This window comes from Thrips palmi, unplaced genomic scaffold (genome assembly GCF_012932325.1).
Source record: "Thrips palmi isolate BJ-2018 unplaced genomic scaffold, TpBJ-2018v1 HiC_scaffold_4, whole genome shotgun sequence".
Classification (NCBI taxonomy): domain Eukaryota; kingdom Metazoa; phylum Arthropoda; class Insecta; order Thysanoptera; family Thripidae; genus Thrips; species Thrips palmi.
The window spans coordinates 8,281,970-8,292,436 of record NW_023144631.1 but is presented as its reverse complement, the minus strand read 5'-3'; the positions used below and the strand labels follow the sequence as shown (position 1 = coordinate 8,292,436).

The 10,467-nt window shown below is 63.9% G+C and overlaps 2 protein-coding genes across 9 annotated transcripts in view; one reads left to right on the top strand and one right to left on the bottom strand.

The window, feature by feature from the left end:
• Nucleotides 1-94: 94 nt before the first annotated feature.
• On the bottom strand, nucleotides 95-1,974 carry LOC117649240 (uncharacterized protein KIAA0754-like). The gene is made up of 4 exons (XM_034391809.1): nucleotides 960-1,974; nucleotides 793-867; nucleotides 364-447; nucleotides 95-270 (listed from the first exon to the last, which is right to left on the bottom strand). The coding sequence occupies exons 1-4, from the start codon at nucleotides 1,936-1,938 to the stop codon at nucleotides 152-154; spliced, it is 1,257 nt and encodes a 418-aa protein (XP_034247700.1). The 5' UTR covers nucleotides 1,939-1,974; the 3' UTR covers nucleotides 95-151.
• A 3,056-nt stretch (nucleotides 1,975-5,030) lies between these two features.
• The window catches only part of LOC117649208 (tropomodulin), a 39,306-nt gene continuing 33,869 nt past the window's right edge, over nucleotides 5,031-10,467 (top strand). For 2 of the 8 annotated variants that reach the window (XM_034391735.1, XM_034391731.1), the window contains exon 1: nucleotides 5,037-5,176. In XM_034391735.1, coding sequence (XP_034247626.1) covers nucleotides 5,102-5,176 — 75 coding nt within the window. In that variant the 5' untranslated portion in view covers nucleotides 5,037-5,101. Of the gene's footprint in view, nucleotides 5,177-6,516; nucleotides 6,540-10,467 lie in introns of those variants that run through there. The other 6 variants (XM_034391727.1, XM_034391728.1, XR_004587967.1 and 3 more) reach the window with 6 other exon arrangements.

Here is a 10,467-nt window from a genome sequence, read left to right as displayed (position 1 = left end):
CGCTTGCTACTGGTCGAGGGTTTGCAATGCGTGGCGGGGTCTCTGTGTAATCTATGAGGCTCTGAAGAGACGAAGGCGCAAATCAAAACATAAATAAAAAATTAAAAAAACACTGGTTTTATTTAAATCTGTCTTAAAGCTATAAATTATACTAAACTTCATATTTGGATGCCCTATATAAGGTGCCCTGATTAGGCGCGGTGCTTCTGTCTGCGCGTCTGACACTCTGGAACCAGTTAATAGTGGATTGATCGTCATTGGAATCAAAATCTGAAACAGATTACACACAAAGAAAATCTATTAATATAGTACTTTTTATTAATGTGAGTGATTTTATCATAATAAAATGTAGCTTTTCCTTACTGGCAGGACCAAATGAGATGAGGTAGCAGCCCAGAATACCGGCAAATACAATCAACGCTGTCCAGACTATCGCGAAAATAAGTACTGCAAACACAGAAATAACAAACTTCAAAGCACGTCCATTCGCCAAATTTTCACTGTCATCTTGTTGACTGTGTGAGGCCTCTGATTGGCACTCGAATCAAACTTGACATTTTAATGGAAAAAATTGTGCTTACTAATGTAAAGCTAATAGGAAATGCTGCGTCGTGACAGAGTGACAGGCACCAAAAGACATTCGGATAGTACTTGAGATGGAGAGAGATACGCTATCAGAAGGCCGCACGATGTGGAACTCTTCAAGCCACACTGTGTGCGAATAGCAAGTCTTTTGGGCTCTTTTAAGGCCTGATATTCTTCCAGAGTAGTTTTCAAAACTGAAATACTCACATTTTTTCTGCCACGGGGTCAACAGTCTAAAGGACGATAATGGCGGGAAGGCGCTTTCACTGTCCAGGCTGCCATCTGTGGGCAGAAGCGGGGAAGGCTTTAGCAGTGAACGGGGTCAGCCGATCCGCGAGGACGGCCCATGGAAACAATGCCAGCGCGCCACTCACACAACTTGGATGCGGGTACGCCGCGCGCTCTGCCTGCTCCGCTCAAGGCTCCGCTTGCCACCGTCACCGCCTGGCCCGTCGACACTTGTCTGGCGACGACGGACGGTTTGGCCGTCTCCGTCTCGGCCGGGGCGGCTTCTGCATGATTGTGCACCTCAGGCTCGGGTGTGAGGGCGGCCCCTGCTGCCGGTGCCGTGCCGGGCGCAAGTGAACCCGCCGCTGTGCACGTGAGCTGGGTCAGCCCCACTGGGCCCACTGGGCCGGCAACAGGTGTGAGGACGATCGCGGCTGGCCCAGCTGGCCCCGGAAGGAAGGACGCGGCTGCCGGCGATGGCGAGGGCCAGTCTGCGGGCGGCGTGTGGGCGAGGTGGGCGAGGTGGGCGTGGTGGGCGTGGTGGGCGTGGACAGGAGGACAGGTGTGGGCGTCCGCCCCCTGGACAACACCGCCCCAAGCGGGGATGGCGCGCGTCGTGGCGGCGGAGAGGCAGTTGGCGCAGGACGACGTCGTGGTGGAGGTGAGGCAGGACGTGCTGCACGTCTCGTTGGTGGGGGTGGTCGACGCGGACGTGCACGCCTCACAGAACGCGGCGTGCGGGCCGTGCGGGCCTTGCGGGGTCGTGGGGGTGCAGGCGAGCCTCGCCGCGGCCACGCAGTTGGAGCAGCAGGGACTTCCCCCGGGCGAGGCGGGCAGGCTAGGCGGCACCACCAGCGGCAGGTACAGGTGCGAGCGCGTCCAGGCGGCCTCGGGCAGGGACGTCAGCGTGGACGCCGCCTCCGAGGTCACGGTGGACAGAGCGCGCACCCCGCGCGCCAACACCGACGTCCGCGGCGTCGGCGTGGGAGGCAGGCGCGCCACCACGGAGTATGGCGGCGGGGGGTCCTCGTGGGGCGGCGTCACGACCTCCGGTTGCTCCGGCTGCGGCGGCACGGCCGCACCGCCCTCCTCGGCAGCCGGCTCGGCGGGGTTTGGCTTGGCCATGGTGTGGGTGTCGGCGTCGGCGTCGCTCGCTTGGGCGCGGGCTGGCGCGGACTGAGGGCCGGCGGGCCAGCGGGCCAGCGCCTGGGCCTGCGGGACGTCTGCCCGGCGTTCTCGGGACGGTTCGAGTCGCACGTGTGGCGCCCGGCAGGCCCGGCCCGGCAGGCCAGCGGCACTAGAGATAGGCCCGCACGGCGTCTCAGCGTCCCCAGTAGAAGGCCTCCGGGGATATCGTCGTTGTGACGGCGACGAGGCCCTCAGCCCTGGGCCACTCCAAGCGCTGCGCGCTGCGCGCGTTCGCATTAATTTTGATCGTTTTGATACTCGGTCGCCTGCAGTGGCGGTGCCTTGGCGATGCCTTGGCGATGCCGATAACATTGTGCTGGCGCAGATAGAGACTGTGGCGTGGCAGCGTGGCGCCGATAAGCAGCGGCGCTCCGTGTTTTTCCGAATCTCTATGCAGCCAAAATGCTCCGTCGGTGGTGGTAGTGTGGTGTGCGCGGCGTGCCTATGCGTCGCTGGAGCGCCCGTCGGCGGGCTAGGCAACACGCGGCGCCGCGTCGGCCGGGCTTGCTGCCTCGCAGGCGTCCCTTGCCTGTCGCCCTTTTGATGGTGGAGTGGAGGAGTCACGACTCCTCGTGACCCCAACATAGTTTCCCGCGACCCTAAGTGGAAGTGGGGTCGAGTTTCGGAGGGTTAGCAGGTCAGTCCTGCCTACCTGTGGGAGGGTACCTCGGATCCTTCGGCTTAGCGTTATATCAGTTGATATCCCTTCAAGTGGAGGAGACGGTGCGCGCGCGCACACACACTCACACACGCAAACAAAGCACTCACACACACGACTGGGCTCGATGACGGGCGGAAGTGGCTCAGAGGAGCGAGCTCATCGCGATAATGCATCGACTTTGCATGCTTCGTGACAATGCCGTTAGGGTGTGTTGCAACGAGCTGCTTTCGATCCGACTCTTCACAGAGGAGAGAGGCGGTTGGCCGGATGGGTCCCTCCCCAGGACCGCCGTGGCTGAGAGTCTCCCTGAACTTGACTCTCGTGTCTTTCAGCAGCGGCGGGCGCGCAAGTGCGGCGTGTCTGTGTGGGGAGGAGGGGCCGCGTGAGTGAGTGAGTGTGAGTGAGTCGAATATGCGCAGGGACCGCGCGCCGCGAACCTCAGCGCGTTTATGCCTCGCCGTCCTGGCAGTCTCGCTTTTTGCCTCGATACAACGTAAAAGCGCAATTTCTTGGAGCCTTGCCCGCCGCGACCGCCGCGCCTCGCCGCGTCCCGTCGGGCCCCGCGGCGTTGCCGGGGCGCGGCGACGGGGCGGACGGGGCGCGTCGGGCGCGGCGTTTCAAAATACTTGTCTCGGCGGCAGGAAAGCGCTGTGATTCCGAATAATAGGCTTCGACGCAGTCTGCACTATCGGCGGCAAGCTTTGCGGTAGTGATTTAATGTCGGGCCCGACTTTAGCAGTGGAGCCGCCGCGGCCCCACGTGGGAGACTAGGAGACGGGAACGCGAGGACACTGCCTCGCCTCGCGCCGCCTCGCGCGTGCAATTCCAAGCCGCCAAGCCGCGACCGGAAAGGATTCTGGCAGCACTCACCGGCCCTGCCCGCGCCCTGCCCGCGCCCCTCCACTGTCACGGATGCCGTCCTCTGGCTCCATTTCTCCAAGACGCTCGCGTCAAGACGTCCGCGTCGCACAAGTCCTTTATGTTTGAAGCCAGGTGGGCCGGGGCCGGGCCGGGGCCGCTTTGAGTGCAGGGCCACACAATTAACCCCGCCGGACTGCTTCCTTGATGCCCCTCCCCCTTTCCCAGAGTGACGACGGCGACAGCTGCAGGGGTCGTCGTCGTCGCCGCTCGACGGGAGGGCCGCGGTGGGGACGCAGGCTGCATGGCCCCTGCACTCCCCCCCCCCTCCCAGCGCTTCCCACCGCCTCACTTCCGTGTCCGTCCGAGTCCGTGGCGAGTGGCGAGCAAGAGGGAGGTGCCAGCATGCCAGTGCATCGGGGTGCCAAAGGCGCCCTGGCCGCCCGGCGCGCCGGCAAGGGAAGGGAAGGGGTATTGAAACAGGTCAGTGCGACGCGTTCGCGTTCAAAGTAATGACCGCGTGTCGAAGTCGTCGCCTGGCCGCGCCGCGCGCCCACACCGCGAACCGCGGCCTGGGGCCTGGGCCCTGGGTCTGGGACAATCCGCGGTCATCAGCCCCGCGCGCTGTCAGTCTCCCCCTACCCCTTCCCTGTCGCCCTTTTGATGCGCGTCCCGCCCCGCTGCCCTGGTGGACGCAGGGCGCAGGGCGCAGCGGGAAGGGTCCGGGATGAGAATAGCCGTCGAAAGTGGCAATCAGGGACCAACGGGACGGAGAGGCGAACTCAGGACGCAGGCGACTCGTCCTCTGCTGCCTCTTTTCAAAATGACTTCACCCGCACACAACCCGGACGGCTGCTCGAAGAAAAGCGGCAGGAAATGAGAGGTCTCATTGAAACTGTGAATCCAAATCAAGAAGTTCCGACTCGAGTTTTCTGGAGGTGGTTGTCGAGTGTGTTGGCAACCTTGGGCCAATCTTGTCTAATCTGCTTGGCCCAGTCCGCGTGGCCGCTACCCCGCGCCGGTGGCACCTTTATCAGAGAGAAAGCTCGCCTGCACCCAATGCCGAATCGGCGCGGGGTATCGGCACAGACTGGGAGTGGCGTGGCGTGGAGTGGCGGCGAGGCGCGGCGCCACCGCCCTGGCCTGTGCTGCCGTCGGCTGCCGTGCTGGCGGGGCCCACGCGGGGGCTGCGGGGCGCGAAGGGGCGCCGCAGGCGTCTCTGTTCTCGCCCTCTGGTCCCGGCCGGCCGCCCTGCCCCCGCACCGCCCCTCCGCCCCGCCGCCCCGCGCCGCCGCGCCACCGCGGGCCCCGAGCCGGCGTGAACCCTTGGCAGCGCTTGGCAGCCACCATCAGTCAGTCCAAGCCAACCCTCCGTCGCTACCCACCGCGCCGCGGCCGCCGAGGCCCTCGCCGTGCTAAGACTACTGTTGCCGCCGTCGTCCGCGTTGTGCCCGCACCGCCCCCGCGCCAGCCCCGCGCCGCCTCCGAGCCGCCGCCGTCGCGGGCCTTTTAGCGCCGCAGCCGTGCCGCCCCCGCGAGTGAACACTGAGTGAACCAGAGTGACAGTGCGCCAAGCTAACCATGGGGACCGTGGAGGAGACGTACGAGTCCGAGGTGCGGCGGAAAGTTACCCGCACCAGCTACAAGATCCAGGAGGTGAGCACAGCGACGACGAGGACGCCGCCATCGACAACGACGACGACGCGATGGCCAGGGCTGGCCGGGGCCTGCTGGGCTGGGCTCGACGCTCGACGACGGAACGCGGCGCGGCGCGGCGCCCCCAGCCAAGGACAAGATTGAGGCGAGGCAGAGGGCTCGGCGTGGCTCGGCGTGCATGCCAGGAGCCCCGAGTCGATCCGATCTGTCCGAGCGGCGGCGCGGGCCGCGCGGTTTGGCGTGAGGTTTGACGCTTGCACGTCACGGCCCGGCTCGGCCCACGCCCACGCCATCCCCGTGCACTGCGCGGCGTGGCGGGGACCGGCGGGGACCCGGTGGGGTGGTGGGCGTGGAGGCCCAGCTCGAGGCCCAGCCCGGCCCAGCCCAGCCACCAGGCGCAAAGCACCCCGGCGCCACGCTGCGTCTCGGCGGGGCCGCCAACAGTCGCGAAAAAATTCAAGGGCAACGGCGTGGTGGTGTGTGGTGTGTGTGCCCGGCCTGCGCCTGGTGCCTTGGCCGTGGCAGCCAGCAGCGGCCGCGCCGCAAATTCAAAGTAATTCTAGTTTCAAGCGGCGGCAGAGCCTTCCTGCCTGTGAACTGTGAGCTGTGGGCTGTGGGGCGGCATCGCCACGGCCGCCTGCAGGAGGCTGTGCCGCTGTGCCCCGCCCGGGGCCCCGCCCCTCCTGTTGACTCGCGAGCCGGGCACGAAGCACGGCGAACGCACGCCTCGAGGCACCGCTTTCGTCGCTCTGTCTCTCTCGCACCCCTACGTAACGAACTGCGAGTGCGAGAGAGACAGACAGCCGCGTTCGGATTCAGTCGGCAGGGCTGGGGCAGGCTGGGGCTGGGGATGGGCCCCGCTGCTCAAACTGCCCGGTGACTTATGGCCGCCGGGGAGCAGTGAGCAGTGCACGGGAGTTCAAGGGTAACTCGCTCGCACCCCGCACGACGCCCAAAGCCTCACCCCGCGCCACCGCCAGACTTTCAGCTACTTGTCTTTGTTGTTGTTTTGCCGCTTTGCCGCACGCCGCGCCGCGTCCGGACGTGACGGTGTGCAACAGGTGGTGGCCGCCCGAGTCCCTCCCCGTGTGCCACTGTGTGCTGCTGGTGAGGTGGACCGACACCGGCACTCGCGACGGTGGCGCCTGTGAGGCGTTAGAGGAAGTTATTCCCAGGAACAGCGAACAGTTTGCAAATTCGGTGGCAACCGCCAACATTCCGTCCTCCACCAGGCTTCGTGACGACAACAAATACGTGCTGGCACGGCTGGTACTGAACACGAGTGCGCCTTGAGTTAGCTAGTGTAGGCGGCACGCATCATAAAATTCGGGGCACAAGGAAGATAATTAGCGCTAATTTTATGGTAAAGTGTCTCGTCCTTTCAACCCCTCTGTTCGTATTTTTTTACGGTTTTATTTTTGAGCTCGGTGCAGTGCCTTGTTTTCCTTCCAAAATGCGTTTTTCTGCGAGTGTGCCGTCGATTTAAATTTGCTCGCAGCGACACGTCGAGTGGCCCCTGAGGAGGGAGTAACCGCCACTGTCCCCTCGTCCCTTTGCCTTTCCTTTTCGCTGAACTTTAAGAGGGACGCCGGTCGCGCATTCTCCACCAAAGGTCAGCGAGCGTCGGGCCGCCCAGCCGGGCCGTCAGGCTGGCAGCGCCGTTGGCAGCGATGGAGTAATTAGTGTCGAGGTCAGCGCCGTCACCGTTGACAGCCGTCAATCGGGGGGCCAGCAGACTGATTCCGAGAGTCGTTTTCGTCGCTCTGTCTCCCTCCCTCTTATACGGGATGCCTTACGCGTGCGATAGAGACAGCGACGAAATCGACTCTCGGAGTCAGTCTGGAGGCCTACCAGACCCACAAAATGATATCTCGCAGCATGGCGGATGCACCGGTGCATGATCACAGCACGCCTGTGAGGCAGGCGGCATGGGACCGACAACAGAACGCAGCCGTGGGGAATTTCATCCAGCGAAATCATGGTGCACGTGACTGGTGGGGGTTTGAGGGTGTTTGTTTGGAAGGTGTCTGTGGAAGTCTGCGAACCGCCGGCGATGCCAGTGCACTGAAACGGCCAGGGGAAGTTCCGCTGGGTGGCTCCGCGGAGACGCCGCAGTGGGGCAGCCTCGAGAGCTCGAACGGGGTGGCGGACGGACGGCGATAGGATTGCCTTTGTACGAGTCTGTTTACCGTTGGTGCGGCCGTGCGTCCCGCGTGGCGTGGGAATGGCCATCGCCGTCACCATCGCTCAGCGCGGAGGACACCGTGGACACCGTGGACACCGGGCGACAAGCACCCATTCACAAGGAGCGGCGAAAATGGGCTGCTGATGGGAGGCTGCCCAAAGCCGTCATAGCGGACTGCACACACTCTCCCCCCTCCCCCATCCTTTCTCTCCCTCCTCCGAACCTGCACCCCACCCGCCCTCCCCGCCCTTAGAGCCTTCGCCATCTGTTCAACAAAAATAGCCGGCACATCCCAGCCCGGTGGGTTGGGGTGCGCAACGCCTGCCGCCTGTGAGTGTGTGAGCGAGAGGCGTTTGTGTGTGTGTGTGCGTGAGGCGCTGGGCTTGTGTGCGTTGGATTTTCGGAGGGGTAACAGACTTCCGGCGAGACTGGTGCAACGCCTTTGGTAATGGAAGTCCATCAACAGTCGGGAGAATGAGACGCAGGGCGCGCAGGGCGCACACTGGCGGCTGTTTGAACCACGGACCACGATGGGCCGCGACGGTTGTCTCAATCCTGTAAGGGAAGCCCCAGAGGGCGAGGTGCCGCTCCTAAGTGGCGGCGACAGCTGCCTTGTCCCTGAACTCGCTGCCGGCCGCGCTATCTTAAACGGCTTCCACAAGTGGGGGCGGCCGTCGGGCCGTCGGGCCGGGGTGCGTCCGCTCCACAGCGTCCGCGGCGCGGTACCCCCGTTTTGGCTGCTTCGCACGCCGCCCACTGCGCGCCGTGTTTTCGTTCCCTCCATGAATAGCCGGGCACTACGCCGGGGATGCACTGCCATTTCGCGTAAGCAGATTAATCTCTAGAGAGCGAGTCCGTTACTCCGACCGTGGCCTGTTGTCTCGGGCGTGACGGCCTGCTTAGCTTAGCCACCAGGAGGAGGCTGAGCTTCTTGGAACCGCCGCCAGCCAGACGCGAGAACGGAAGGACGGAAGCCACGGGCCGACTCGGAACGCACCCCGTCACGAAGCGCCCTGCGCGCGAAAGGCGAAAGGTGCGCGTGTTGTGACGTGCCTCAAAATAAAGAACGCGCGACGCGCTCGTCGTCGTCATCGGGGGGCGTTGGACAGCTGCTGCGGTCACCATCCCTGCCGCGAGAGAGAGAGAGAGAGAGAGAGAGAGAGAGAGAGAGAGAGAGAGAGAGAGAGAGAGAGAGAGAGAGAGAGAGTGTGTGTGTGTGTGTGCGTGTGTAGGGGCGTCAGGCCGTCGACTTAATAAATCAGAAGCCTTAGCAGTCGTCCTCCTTCCTTCAAAGCCTTCCGAGCCGAGCCTACACTACATCGCCCGTCTTCCGCCTTAGCGTAGGGTGGGGGTGGGGGTGGGATGGGACACACGTTTGCTGCTGTTGCTGCTGCCGCAGTTGGAACAGCAAATCGTTTAGCACCACGCCATCGCTCGTCGCCGCGCAAACAATAATAATCGTGTTCCACTCGGGTGGTCCGCTCGTCCCCGGGGACGGCTAGAGCGGCCAGCACGGCCAGGGTGATCAGGGCGGCCAGGGCGGTCAGGGCGGCCAGGGCGGTCAGGGCGGCCAGCACGGCCAGGGCGGTCAGGACAGTCATTATGGAGGCGCGGACGGACGGCGCGCGGACGGCCCACAGCTCTGGCGAGACGAACGCGAACAAGACGGATGAAATAAGGCGTGACTCGGGACTTTTCCGCGTGGCGTAGCGCGTCGCAGCAACCCTCGGTTCCCTCGGTGGCTGGCGTCGAGGACGGCTGTCGCCGCCCTGTCTCTCTCACAGACCCACGGCACGCCGCCTGAGTGCGACAGAGAGCGGCGTAACGATTCATGGGAATCAAGAATCAGATGGCAGCGTGCGCCATACCCCAGCTTTGAATCTCGATGACGCGGCGCGCTTCCTGTTCAACAAAGTCGAGAGGGGCATCAATAACGGCCTGGGCCTCTGAGAGCGGAGCCAGAAAAATGAAAGCGCGCACTAGTACTTGCTGCGCGTCGCTGCGCGGGGTCTAGTCGGAACGTCGTCTGGCAAACACGGTTAGAGCAGCGAACGGCCGCCGCGAAAAATGGTTGAAATTTGTAGAGCGCGGACCCGTCGTCACGCACGGAGGGAGGGCGAAACAAAACCGGCAGCAGCAGTGCCGTTTGACAAATTATGTAACGGGGCGGGGAGCATCTCGCCTCCCCCGGCCGGGCCCCGTGGGGCCTCGTTGTCGTTGGCGCTTCATTCGCGGGAGGGCGAGTCTGCAGAGGCGGCGCGGCGGCGCGGCCAAAGCCAACGGGAGCTGCAGGCTGCAGCGGACTCAGCGGATTAGCGCTGGGCTGTGTTTGGGTTTCTTTGCTTTCTTTCCCACTGAGATGCTCGCCACGGGCCCTGGCAGGATGGGTCGGTCGGCGGGGAGGCGGCGGTGGCGGAAGTGCGTTTTACAAGCGCGATGAAGGCAGCATTCGGACGGGCGGGCGGCACGCACTTCATAGCGAGGCGCAGGGCAGCGTGACGTAACGCGTAACTCGTTGCGACGGTGGTGTGAACTGCAAACTGCACACAAACCGGGCTGCGTCGCCGCATCGCGCGATGACACTGACTGCAATGTGACGCTTGCCGCCAACCACTCACGCCCTCCACCCCCACCGCCACCAAGGCCTGCTCACCTCCACACCTTCAGCGTCACCAAGGGGCCCTAGCACCTCCACGCTCCCCACGCCCGCTCGCCACTCCCTCTTGATAGCTGCCACGGACCTCGGCGACCACGCCAAGCGGCGGCCGACACAGGAACAGTCCCCTCGCGGTCCCTGCAAATAAACAATACCTACTGTTCTGTCGCGCAGCCGCCACCCCATCCCACCCCGGCGCGGCGCGCCCCGTCCTCCTCAAAGCTCGGTGGGCTGCTGCTGGCCAGGCGGCCTGGCCGCTGTGCCTGCCGCTCCGCCACCAGGACGCGGACGTCGCGGACGTCGAGACGAATCGGACGGATGCACGCTGCGTGCACCGCGCCATGCGACCGGTGGAGCCAAGATCGACTCCATGTCTCTCTCGGCCGCACCGGGCGTTCCGCGTAGATGCGAGAGAGACAGGGCTGCTGCAGGCGGCGCACGCCAGGCGCA